We start from the raw sequence: 14084 nt of genomic DNA, 5'->3' as shown, positions 1-14084 counted from the left end.
AATTGTGTAATCGTGGCATTCAATTGTATCATGTAAATATATTTGAATTTTAAGTTTGTCATTTGAAGTGATTCAAAGCTCGTTGTAGATAGAAACCCCATCAGTGATAAAGCTTATTTTTTTTCATTTATAGAAATTATAGGTCAGAATTCGTAAAAAAAGCATGCCTTATAAGATGCAATGTAGGTTAAAAAAAATATTAAGTTTACATGCTATTTCATTTTGTAAATATCTTGAAGAAAAATCATATTCATCGAAAACTTTGTCTCCCCCCCCCTTATTCATAAGGAAAATTTGAACGACAATTGTATGGACTGAATTTATTCGGTTTGATATTTCAAATGTATGAATGCTGAAATAAATATGAGTGTCAAATAACTGATATAAAATAATTCCATGACTTGATTCAAACACATTTTCAACACATTAGTATCTACAAGCATAACATTTTTTACAACATGAAACTTGTTGAATGAATATTTTGTACATCCATAAAGAAAATAAATATTTTCAGAGGAATACAGGATTGAGTACAAACTTGGAGGACTTTTCTAATCTACCCTATTTGAAGAGGCCGACATTTAATTATTAGAAATTTTATTTTTGAATGTGAAAACTATGGAGAGGGTATCACAGCATTATGTCTAGTTTTTCGCATGCTATCGTCATTGAAAGACGGATAAGGATTTGCAGAGTTCGAGAGAGCAACAGTTTTATCGAAATCGATCTGAGCATAACCCTCCGGTGATTTAGCGGGAGAACTGGTGAGGGAATGCAGGCTGTTTGGATTCGATTGTCCCGATTCGGTTGCATCCAAATCCAACTCAGCGTAGTTGACTTCATTCGGTTGTTCTGTTGGCGCCACCACTTTGTGGGGGGGACTAGTCCTATCTGGTTTCACGTTCACGTAGAAATGTTGCTCTTGTTTCAACAAATCGTCTAATTTGGCGTAATTCGTGTTGATGTCAACAGAATTGCGGCAGAGGGGACTCACCACGGCACTGTTCACGTATGTACTTTCTTCTGGCTGCTCAGCAGACTCCTGTTCTATGACCTCATTGTTGACATAGTGATGAGCCCCTAGACTACAGCAACGAGGCAACGGCCACTCACTGACCGGAGATTCGTGGATGCTCACATATCCACCGGGTGAAACCGTTCTGTTATTGTTATTTCGTCTGGATGAGAGACGTGAGGTGATGGGTTCCAGGTAACCAGATTCATCGACGGTTGGAGAGGAGGGCAGGACACCGTTCGATGATACAGGTACCAAAGTGATGGGTGGCTGCTGCTCGGTGGTCTGGGGTGGAGGATGGTTGATGGACTCTTGAAGCATGGTAAAGAGTGCTTCGGCACGCCTGCACTTAAATCCATAGACTCCTGAACCAGTGGCGCATCTCCTTCCACATTCGAATGAGAAGATCTCCGAGTCAAAACCATAACGTCGAAGGCATGTAAGGGGCCAACGAATCACCACTCCTCCTCCCTTCTGATGAAAGATCAGTTGAGAATCAGTTATTTCCAGACGACCACGTCGCAAATGATGGCCAGAAGTATCCACATTCACAACCTATAAAATTCAAATCATGTTCAGTATTTTTAAGATAACACCTTTAAAACTCAAACAGATTTCAGCATTTCTAAGATAATAATGAAAGTGTTCACATGAACCACTTAAAAACATTCTGTATTTCTAAGAGAGTCATTAAAGTTTCCACATTCACCACCCATGAAACTCAAATAGTTTTCCGTATTCCTTAGATAAGTTTCCACATTCATCAATCATGAAATTCAAATAGTTTTCCGTATTTCTAAGATAAGCTTCCACATTCACCACCCAAGAAACTCAAAATAGTTTTCCGTATTTCTAAGATAAGTTTCCACATTCACCTTACCATGAAACTCAAATAGTTTTCCATATTTCTAAGATAAGTTTCCACATTCACCACCCATGAAACTCAAAATAGTTTTCTGTATTTCTAAGAGAGAGTAAGTCCAAAACAAAAGCGTCAAAAGAATTTCATTTGTATTTTTGGAAGTATATTACAAAAATGATTTAAAATTAAAGAAAATATCTACTTCTAGGTTAACTTTGATTTTCTGGTCTTGCATGTGAGTAGGAAACGTCGTTTTTTTTCCTTTTAAAAATTTAAAAATTTCTGGTTTTCTAAGCAGAACGCAGCGATCTCCTTTGATTTTTGAAATCATCAGTCCCAAATTCTCTCCATAACTAATTTTTACAGTAAGGAAAAAATAAGTTCAGAAAAAATTAGAGTAAGCCATGAACTTTCAAATACTGAAAAGAAATTTTCAAAATATCAAAATAAAAATAAAATATGAAAAGACAACTTAGGAATACGTAATGGAGAAGATCTTTTCCTAAAATTTGTTTGCCTTGTGATATTTTTTTTTCTTTCTTCTCAGCAACTGAAACTTCATGGCTTAATCTACGTTTGCCTCAATTCACTTTTTCTTTACTTTAAATTAGTTTTAGACAGTGGCGTAATTTTAATGCATGCTCGAGGGGGCTTAATCGGTTACCTCCTTCTAATGTATATGCTATATTCTAAACGTTTAAATAGGCCGGGATAGCCTAGTGGGTAGGAAGCTGGACTCACGTTTGTGAGAACGGGAGTTCGAATCCAGCTGGTGACAGGTGCTCGTTAAATCTGACGGGTCACAAAGTCCTCCATGTTCCCATAACAAATCAATACCTCTGGGGTACTGAATTGGCGATGGATCGTCCTCAAAATGACGATCTGTGGATGCATAAATGAGTCAGTCCTTTAAACGAGTGTAACGTATGAGTGTGGAAGAAGTCTAATCCTTAACCATAGATGACACCACTGGAAAACAAGCCCCCTCTGCCTTAATGGCCGACAACAACAACAATAAACGCCTAAATTACAAAAAAAAAATGAATAATAAAAAATTGTTTATACCTACATCCGTACAATAATTCATTAATCTATATAATTTCGGCCCCCCAAAACTACGCCACTGATTGTTATAGAGGTGAAAGAGAATCTCTTACATCGACAATTAATAATTAATGAAATGAAACTTACACGGAATATTCTTGAATTTTCTTCCAGTTCAGGTCTGGTTGACACACATCCCATACTCTTCATTCAACAGACTTTCGGCGCATTTCTAAAATGAACAAAGAAAGCTTTAGGGCCTTACTCAGAGCAACCTGTTTGTTTCCTTACTTTCCTACTGCCATTTTGTGTTTAGACAGGTTCTTGTTTAGAAAACCTTCATTCACGTTATTTTACTTTATGGAGAATTTAATTAATTTTAATTTTAACCGTAACAATTATTCTTTTTTAAAACCTTTTTCGGAGTTCATTCCAGATTCTAAAAACTGAAACTCCCCAATAAAGTAATTGCTTTTGAGAAACCCAAAATAAATAAAATTCTTAATTTTATCATTAAAAAGAATTTTTTTTTTCAAAGAGAAAATTTATTGTAATATTTGCCGATCAATGGATCGGAATTTAATGCGGTGCAATCGACGTGAATTAAGTGCGTAAAAGAGTGATTACTAATATACGAAATTCTTTGGCATCGTATTAAATATATCGTAATTAAAGAAAAACCACGCTAAAAATAGCCGAGAAACGACTGTTGAAAAGAATGATCCATAAGTGATTTGGATTTAAAATAAAATCGTTACGAATTGAGTGTGTTAAAAAAAAATGGGGATTCATTTGAAATAAAAAATTAGAAAAAAAGTTAATGGAATTGGCAAAAAAAATTTAAAAAATCGGAAAACGACGGAATTTGTTGCAGGTCAAACGCGTTAAAAAGTAATGACTTAAATTCGAAAATCGCGTGTCGTAACATTAAAAGTATCAGATTTTAAAAGACCATGTGAAAAAAATGACAACCAAATCACAAAAAACTATCACCGAAAAGCGATGAAAATAGTGATGAGGCGTCAAAAAGTGACACCTCAAATTCGAACGCTGTAATAATATGGTATTAAAAATATCAGAATTTCAAAAACCACTTAGTATAGGCCGAATAAATAAAAAAAATAACTGAAAAGAAACTATTATCCAACGACGTGAAATGACGATAGAATTGTCACAAATAGTACTCATTAAAAAGTGAGAATTCAGATCCAATTGTCTTAATAACACGCTATTATAAATATTGGAATTTAAAAAAAAATCATGTAATGCGAAAGAGTATTAAAAAAATAATAAATAAATGCCGATAGATCATCCAGTGACGTGAAATAACGAAACGTCAGGAGTGGATCACGTCAAAAAATGATCATTCATATTTGAACGTCATCGTGAATCAAAAATATCGGAATTTGAAAAAAAATCATGTGAAAAGAGGATGAAAAAATTATAAAATAATTTCAGGTATATAAATACATTCTATAACAAAAGCCATCATCCGATTGCTTTGAAATTTCGTATGCATGAATGTTTTGAACAGATATGGCTGGAATGATGCCGACTGGGGACGTCTTTAGCGACGAATCCCGCTTCCAACTGTGTCCTCACGATCTTCAAAGACGTGTTTGGAGACTCAGAGGGGGGATCCTGCCTTCACTATTGCACGCCACACCAGCTCTCAACAAGGCATTATGGTCTGGGGTGCCATTTCCTTTGACAGCCGGTCCCCTTTGGTCGTCATTAGAGGTACACTTACTGCACAGCGGTACGTCGACGACATCCTAAGACCTGTTTTGCTACCGTTCCTTTTGCAGCGGGACAATGCCAGACCACATACGGCACGTGTTGCTATGAACTGTCTGCAAGCATGTCAAACTCTTCCTTGGCCTGCCAGATCACCAGATCTCTCTCCCATCGAGCATGTCTGGGATATGATGGGAAGGCGATTGCATTTGGCACGGAATGTTGATGACCTCGTTCGACAATTGCATCGAATTTGGCAGGAAATACCGCAAGAGACCACCCGGGAGCTTTATCGGTCTATGCCACGTCCTGTGGCAGCTTGTACCCAGGCTAGAGGCGGGTCAACACCTTATTGAACTTGTTACTGCAACTCTGCAATAAATTATTCAATTGTTCTGAAATTTTAATCATTTACTATTCTGTACATTGTCTTCCTATCCACGAATTTTCGTTTCAATCGGACAACTCCTTCTTGGTGCGTCGATTTTTTTGTTATAGAGTGTAATGTAATTATACTAATTTATAATAAAAATTATAAATAATTTATAATAAAAATATAAATAATCATGATCATCAAAAGGCGTGTTATTAAGTCACGAATCGAGCACTTCAAAAAAAAGATCAAATTCTAATGCACCATCTTGTACAGTGAGCAAAAAAGAAGAAAAAAAAGATATCACCCTGAATAACTTCCGTTTCAAATGATTGGATTTTCACGTACTAAGTGTCAATGGCTTCTAGGGGTGACCTCTAATATGCTAAATAATTAGTGTTAACTATTAAATAAGTTACGAAATCAGACACAAAAACGTACTTTCGCTGAATATATATATATATATATATATATATATATATATATATATATATATATATATATATATATATATATATATATATATATATATATATATATATATATATATATATATATATATATATATATATATATATATATATATATATATATATGTATGTATATATAAATAAATAAATACAAGAAAACACTAAGAAAGTTAGGAAAAACAATAAGTATCATTTATTGCGCTTAAGCTGCAAGTAAACAGCACTCATTAGATAAGTTCAAAATGAAGAATAAAACAAAGAAAAATTATAGACACATGAAAAAAAGGGGGTGGGAAATAATAAGTAAAAAAATAACAAAGTTTTATTAAAAAAAAAAAAAAAATGAAATGTTAATTAAAAAACCGAAAAAAAAAAGCCGGAAAAAAAAGATATAATCTTTTCTTCAGCCCACACGATTATATCCGCAAAACAGAGTGCTTTCTGATATTGTATCAATAAAGCCAAAGCAAAATATATTAATACAATAGTGTGAGGAGCACTCAAAAATTTTTTTTATAAAATAACTACAAAAAAATAGATCATAAAAAGTAAAAATAACATGTAAAAACAGATAATAAAATAAAATAAAAAGAAAAAACATTAAAAAGGGGGGACTATAAAAATCATAACAACTTACATGGATGGATATTTTTCAAGAATGATTTAAAAATGTTTTCGCAGAAAGATTGCCAGATTACAAAATATGAAAACAAAAGATTAAAACAAAAGCGCAAATTGAGTGTAACAAGAGGGTTTTAAAGTGTCGATCTTACTGCACTGCTGAAGTGATTTGTTATTCTGAGTTTTGATTTGTTAGTTACCAAGGATGGGCCCGAAATGGATGTGCGCAAGGTAATATTATACTGGATAATTTTAAAAATTGATAATAAATAGTTTTAGAAGATAGATGTTTATTTAAGAAAAAATATAAAATAGAAAAGAGAAATATAAATTGCCTGCTTTGCAAATAATTTTAGCCGCGGATTTGCACGATATGGATTAGCACATAGAAAAATTATTTAAATTATCAAAGAAAATTTTAATAGATAATTTTAACACGGATTTGCCCGAAATGGATTTGCACATCTTCGTTAATTTTTCCATGTGCACTTTAAAACCCTCTTGTTACACTCAATTTGCGCTTTTGTTTTCATCTTTTGTTTTCATATTTTGTAATCTGGCAATCTTTCTGCGAAAACATTTTTAAATCATTCTTGAAAAATATCCGTCCATGTAAGTTGTTATGATTTTGCTACTCGCTTTATAGTCCCCCTTTTTTAATGTTTTTTCTTTTTATTTTACATGTTATTTTTACTTTTTATATTCTATTTTTTTGTAGTTATTTTATAAAAAAAATTTTTGAGTGCTCCTCACACTATTGTATTAATATATTTTGCTTTGGCTTTATTGATACAATATCAGAAAGCACTCTGTTTTGCGGATATAATCGTGTAGGCTGAAGAAAAGATTATATCTTTTTTTTTCCGGCTTTTTTTCCGGTTTCCGGCTTCTGCCAAATTTATTAGCCCCCTCATTTTTTATCCAATCAATGAATATATATATATATATATTCATTGATTGGATAAAAAATGAGGGGGCTAATAAATTTGGCAGTAGTTTCAAAAAAACAGCCAAGAAAGTGGCAATGAATATTTTAAGATAACCCATAGACTAATTCATAGAGGAATACCTAATCCATCCAGTTCAGAGAATTAAAAAAAAAATTGAAATAATGTTCTGTGATTGCTCGGAGAGGATTATTTATTAATAATTAATAGAAAATACCTCGAGGTTTCTAAGCGATACACAATTTTTCAACTGATTTCTAACCAAAAAGCAAAGATATTTTTCTTTTTTTTTAAAATTTCCTTTGAAAAAGAACTATTATAAACTATAATTTACCATTTTCTAAGCTTTTAGAATTTGAATACATGAATCTGACATTATTTGGGTTGTCTTTACTATATTTATACGAGGATTTCATACTAAAATCAAAATTACAGTTATTACAAAAATTAAATTCTAATAGGTGAGTGTTAACGACAATCTGTTTACGCAGACAACATTTCAATCAAGAAAATAACTTCTCTAAAAAAATTCTTTTTATAATTTTGATATTACTATATACAAAATTTTAGGGATAATCATTTTTACAGCTTTAATCGAGTCTTCTAGGCAAGAAAGTTTGAAAAAGAAGTGCCTGAAATATAAAATGTAGATCGTATAGTAATTCTAATGCACATTCACAAGGTTTTCTATAATTTACGATATTTCTTTTTTTTATATAACTGAAGGAATGTTAAGTGACATTTTAAAAACATTGAAATATGTTATATTTGAGAAGAACTATTATATTGGTTTGAAAAATCATTCTATCGAATATTTAGGTTTTGGTTGGAAAAAGATGATTTGCAAATAGCAACCTGATGTTTCGCTGCATTTTGAAACTTACATTCGCAAATTTGATATAGCACAACATATTCTTCAATTGCGATAGGCTATCGCCAAATACCGCTGCTATGATTTCTTTGTTTTCTTAGAAATATCTGAAACAATACTCTTTTTTTAAACAAAGTTCGTAAGGTCCTTAAGATGCTGAAATGGGGGCACAAAAAATAAAAAGATAAAACATTCAATTTCATGAGCTCAAAATATCTGGTCTCAAAATTTAAATTTTAAAGTTAAAGATAACTTTTATAGTTATAATATGGATGCTACGGTTCTGTTACTTTTTTAAGGACCACGCGATTCCTTTTAAAATGCATATGTTTACTTTTACGAGCATAAAATCCTAATCAAAATAAGGATCAAGACCCAAATATAAAACAGTATAATGGATGAAAAAACTTCATTGCCTTCAAAAAATATGAAAAGAGAAATAGATGTCGACATGTTTCGAGCGTTCAAAAATAGGTGCCCATTCTAAAGACTCTCCAGGCGTGAATGACGTTTGACGTTAACTATTGGACGCTCAAAAAATTTCTATTTTTATGATCATCGATTATTTTTTTTTTAATCAATGAAGTTTTGATCTTTTAGATTCAGTTTCTTGAGATAATTCATTTAGTAACACAGTATATTATACTTCACGAGATATTAAAATAAGTTTTACGTAAGATAAAGGTTCTTAGATTAAAAAAATAATAACTAGTCACTACCTTCTGAAAAATCCATGAAGTACAAATTTTTACTTTTTACTGTTGGCCTTAATAACACTTTTTAAGGACATAAAAAATTCTATTTACAAATGAAATAAAAAAAAGTTGAATGTGAAATGTTCCCTAGCACCAAGAATTGAAATTAAATAGTTACAAGGACAGTTTTTTCAAACAAGTTAGCGTTTCTGTCCTACTCGAAATTGTTTGAAAAGGTATTTTTTATTTATCGATTCCAAAGTTTATTATATATATGTTTTAGGGTATACTTTAGGCGTAATTCGATTGAGTTTATTTTCACACCCTTATTTGTTTAAAATTATTAAATAATTTGGTTAAAATAAATTATTCAAGCTATATGATTAAATGCATTTATAGTAAACGGGGCTTCCATCGAATATCCTTAAACTTGATAACGCTATCCTTAAAATAATGAAAAAAGCTTAGATAAATAATAGTAAAAAAAATTTCTAGTTTCAGCTTTCATATGTTTCGTCCAAACAGATTTTAATTCTCCAAATAACAAAATTATTGAGTAGGTTTCTTGGAGCAATATCATTCTTATCCTCTTAAGACGAAATATAGTAATTATTCAGTTTCTGTAAATAGTAACCTCCTCGTTGCGTATTTTTTTTTCTTCATCAAAATAAGTTCGAAAATTGCGTATTTCGATTGCATTTTTCAAATAAGATGATGATTCTAAAATTGGCACGGCTTCGGAATCTTTTTACAAATTTCAATTTTTAATATTTCAGCTGTAACAAAATAAGGCATTTTCCTAATAATGCTATATATTGGGAATTGTGCTTAAGTTGAAAAATAATTTTAACAAAAGTAAATTTTTATCTTTTAAAACATCTTTTTTTAAAAGAACAACTTTCTTAAAGTTAAAGGTGAAATATATAAGTTTAAAAGTCAAAAACAAAATTGTTGTAAGAATTTGTTTATTTAAAAAACAAAGCTAACAGTTGTAGTTTTTTGAGTTGCCCTATTAAGTATTTACTAAGAAACAATAAAATAAATAATTTCTTTGTTCAATCCTTAAGAGAAAGGTGCAATTATTTACCACAATCAGTCCGTTTTGCACTGAGTCATTTTATCATAGAAATGTTTTTAAATTCTCATCACCTCTAACTGGCTACATAGTTCCAAGACTCGAAAAAAAATTTAGCAATTACTTATAACTACCATTAACAATTACTCAATTTTAAGAAAAACTTTAAGTACCAATAAAAATTAAACAAATTAGTTTAGTATACCTGGTAGTATAAAGAAAGAGTAAAAAATATAAAGAAATTAGTTGAATAATTCTGTGAATCACGCGTGGTCAGGTAATTAAAAATTTAATTTCACAACAAAGATATTAGGACGACATTTAAGATATGCTGAGATATTTTAAGACGATTAAAAATTTTGTCTAGGTATTCAACAGCTATTTATGTTTTTATACTCCTTATTGTAGTGTAAACATCAACACTATTTTAGATAATCTATGTTGAAGTCACAATAAAAAAAAAAAAGACAATCAATAATTAATTTTTCGAGTATGCTTTGTAAAAAGACAGCTGTTTTGCATCGAATAATTTTAAACATCACAAAATGTTTTTAATTTCTAAACAAGATTTAATTCACAGCTAGCAGGCAATAAGTTTTATTTTTAACAGAAACTTGACAATAATTTAAAAAGGAATTTACTTTAAAGGCAAACCTAAATTAAGATGCTTAAAAAATTGATAAGAATATTAATGAAAAAATAATACACGTGGTAGCGTAAAGAGTAAGATTATTAAAAATATTAAAATTTAATGAAATAGTTGATAAAATAGTGCTTCGAAATAAGCATGAACCGGTAATAAAAAAAATATTTTAAGATTAATGCGATAGATAAGAATTTGAGAAATTTTAAGATGCTTAAAAATGTTGACTACGTATTCGTATTACTAATTATAAAATATATATAGAAGAATTTTATGAATATATAATTCCAAATCTATGCACACGTTTGTATGTTATTGTATCGACTTGCATCAATTATTGAAAAAACAAACTAAAAAAAAATGTCACAATCTGATGTATAATCCCATTCTATCAGAAACATGCTTTTACATAACTCGACATCCGTTAAATAAAATGTCTTTTATTCAAACGATTAACTAAATTATGATTAAATTTTTAGACGACTAAAAGTGCTGTTGTATTGTATCATCATCTACCACTGCAAAAAATACAATTCACTAGACATGTTAACTATATTGGGAACCCTTTTCATAGATAGCTACTCTCCCCACATTGGTGACCCGGACGTGATGTGAACTCGCCTACTTTGACAGAAACGTCGATTTGAACACGCCTGCTTCGATGGATGGTCCATATTAAAAAGTTGACTCGCTACTTGTGGCTATCATTATCTACTTCCTCATGCTGTTGCTACTCAGCCTCGATCACACAGGCCTGTGTACCCTTGACTTCGAATGGCAACACAGGAGATCAGGACCGTGAATTTAATACAGCTCTCCCGATCAGCACTCAAAAGTACGGTGATCTTAATACAGCTCTTTCCCACAAAACAGCAATAAATCAACTAGTGGTATCCCATTCATCGAATTCTATCACAGCTATAATTCTGGTGGAGGTAATGTGTCTACCACTACAAAGATATAATTCCAATTCACTGGCATATAAGACATATTAACTCGATTCTATGTTGGGGTACCTTTTCATAAATGAAGGTTGACATTGTCGATAACATACGGTTCACATTGGTGACCCGGACGTGATGTGAACATGCCTACCTCGACAGAAACTCCCACTTCGAAATGAACCCACCTACTTCGATGGATGGTCCGCGTTGAACAGTTGACTTGCTACTTGTGACTGCGACATTGACCTCCTCACGCTGTTGTTTCTCAGTCGACCCGCATACACTCGACTGCTAAAGGCAACACAGGAGCGACCGTGAACTTAACACAGCTTTTACGATTAGCACTCTAAAAAAAGTAAAAGTATTTTAATACAGCTCTCTCGACTTCTCACGAAACTACAACGAATAAACTAACTTCTCTCCTCACAGATTCAAGAAAACGCTGGACAATTGTTGAGCGTTCATTTAATGTATTGATTATTACATATTTATGAACTATTCATTTTTAAATAATGATTCATAAAATATGTTGCGGAATTTTTTTCCCAATTCGAATTAGGAAAATGCTATTTAATTTAAAATTAATAATAAAAAATATAATAAAAACGAGTTGAAAAGAAAAATATTGCTAAATATTGTGAAATATCTCCAAACGATATATCGCAATACAAATAAACACTCACCAGCACCTATGGTTAAAAAATAATAATGTATTTTAAGAAACAGCACTTAGAGTTAATTCATTCAATAATAGTTATAATACCAAGAAGAAAAGATTTGTAATAAGCTTTCATGTTTTTCACCTAAAATTCTTACTCAATTCATAAAATCTTACCAAGGAATGATTAATCAAGAAAATGTTACTCAAGATTATGGAATTCGATGCCCGTTCATGATCTTCCACAACAAGCAATGAAAAAAGATTTTATAACTAAAAAAGCGTCATGATTTTTAACAATTTTGAAATTGATAAAATTTAATTCTTGCAGTGTAAAGATTATCAGTATTGATTTTGATATTAAATTTTTGTAGTGCATAGAACTCTTTGAAAAATAGATAATAATGAATAAAAACATTTTATAGCAAAGAAATCTTCACACATTTTACAATGGATCTTTTGAAACGATAACCCAAAACAATCAATTGAAAAACTTTTATAATTAAAAATTCGTCATGAATATTAAAAATTTTCCAATGTATTAAAATTTATAGGGTAAGAATTTAATTCATGTAAACCTGACTGTTTCATTATCAATTAAAAATGTTATAACTAATAAATCATAACTGTTAAAATATTTAATTGATTCAACTTTGTAGGAATTCAATTTAAGTAAGCACAACTGGTCTGATAATAACAATCAATGAAAAAAATTTATAGCTAAGAAATCACGATTGTTAAAAATTTTACAATAGATGAAATTTTACGTTGAAAAAATTTCATTTCATTGATATTTGAAATCGTCGGTATTGGAGATAAGTTCGCCAATCGGAACGACCTCTCGGTTGCCATGGGTGACCAGACACTGGATGAGCTTCCTTATTAGACTCTCCATTTCCTTTCTCCATCCAGCAGCAGTTACGGCTACAGCTATTATCATTTTGAGAAAACGATAATTTAATTTTTGGAAAAAATAAAGATTCTCTGATACCATGGTGCATTATTAAGATTTTTTTAAAGCCTTTTTTTTTAATTGTTAAAAAGCAAGAAAACTTAATTTGTTAACAGTCTAAGTAATAAAAATAAAGTGTTACGATTAGTTGCCACAACTTAATCAATGATTAACATACCATTATTAAAGCATATCATTCGAAGTTTCCATTTTGTTTGATTCCTGCTCAGTAATAAAAATTCTACTCTGTTAGGAAAATGTTTAATTTTTTATTAAACAGCATTAATTTCAAATAAAACTATTTTTTTTTTTAAAATGTAAGCGACCAAAAAGATAAAATAAATAATTCAATTCCCAACTAAGTTAGAATATTTTATTCAAATATAGCTATTCCAAAATTAACTACTGTGACACAAAAACATATTTTCATTAAATAAAAAAAAAATTAAAAGAACTGCCCTAAATATTTTTATAGGTTCATAAAGCTATGTTTGTCAAATCGGTTCTATTTCTTTGCAGTCTGTAGTAAAGGCTTATTTAACAGTATCAAAGCTTTGATATAATTACCACAAAGGTTCATTCAACAAGTATTAATTCCGACAAGTATGACAGCAACTTACCCTAAGTGTTAATTTTTGCGTATCTATTCTGATTATTAATATCAACAACTATAACAGCTGTGTATAAACTTCATTTGATCGCAAAGGCTTAATTAGTTAATCAGACACAAAATAAAATATATTTTCTCTAAATAAACAAATAAAAATTAAGAAAATGTTTTTTTAGAAATATATTTTGTTGAGAAAGCTACGTTTGTTTAAAAAGAGAGAGAGACTTAAAATTTATCCATAATCAACAACATATGTTTCGAAGCTGTGACGACCTTCCGTTTTTAAACAATTTTATTAAAAGACACTCTTTTAGAAATTTTCTTTCCGTTTCTGTTTAAAGAATTGAGCGTTATTAAATTTCTCTAAAAAGGAATTATGAACCATGCGGTTTGAATTCAGTTTAAAGTGTTCATGCATTTTTTATATTTACCTTTTAAAGATTTGAGAATAAATTACAAATGGAAACAAGTATTCTTGAATGACAGAAAATCAAGCTTGTAACTTGTATCGATTATTTTGGTTGTTATTATGACTATAAAGGCATAAAATTTCCTAAAACTAGCTTA

The 14084-nt window shown here is 30.6% G+C and overlaps 1 protein-coding gene across 6 annotated transcripts in view; it reads right to left on the bottom strand.

The window, feature by feature from the left end:
- Positions 1–305: 305 nt before the first annotated feature.
- LOC107447795 (uncharacterized) overlaps positions 306–14084 on the bottom strand; it is a 30970-nt gene continuing 17191 nt past the window's right edge. For 2 of the 6 annotated variants that reach the window (XM_087152463.1, XM_087152469.1), the window contains exons 2-4: positions 11370–11643; positions 3069–3153; positions 306–1570 (exon numbers count right to left, since the gene is read on the bottom strand). In XM_087152463.1, coding sequence (XP_087008589.1) covers positions 617–1570; positions 3069–3131 — 1017 coding nt within the window. In that variant the 5' untranslated portion in view covers positions 3132–3153; positions 11370–11643 and the 3' untranslated portion in view covers positions 306–616. The remainder of the gene's footprint in view (positions 1571–3068; positions 3154–11369; positions 11644–14084) is intronic. The other 4 variants (XM_021145579.3, XM_087152451.1, XM_087152461.1 and 1 more) reach the window with 4 other exon arrangements.

This window comes from Parasteatoda tepidariorum, chromosome 1 (assembly GCF_982258835.1).
Source record: "Parasteatoda tepidariorum strain Cologne lab strain chromosome 1, Ptep-v5.0, whole genome shotgun sequence".
Taxonomy (NCBI): domain Eukaryota; kingdom Metazoa; phylum Arthropoda; class Arachnida; order Araneae; family Theridiidae; genus Parasteatoda; species Parasteatoda tepidariorum.
The sequence above is the reverse complement of the archived record's forward strand: the minus strand, read 5'-3'. Positions and strand labels throughout refer to the sequence as shown.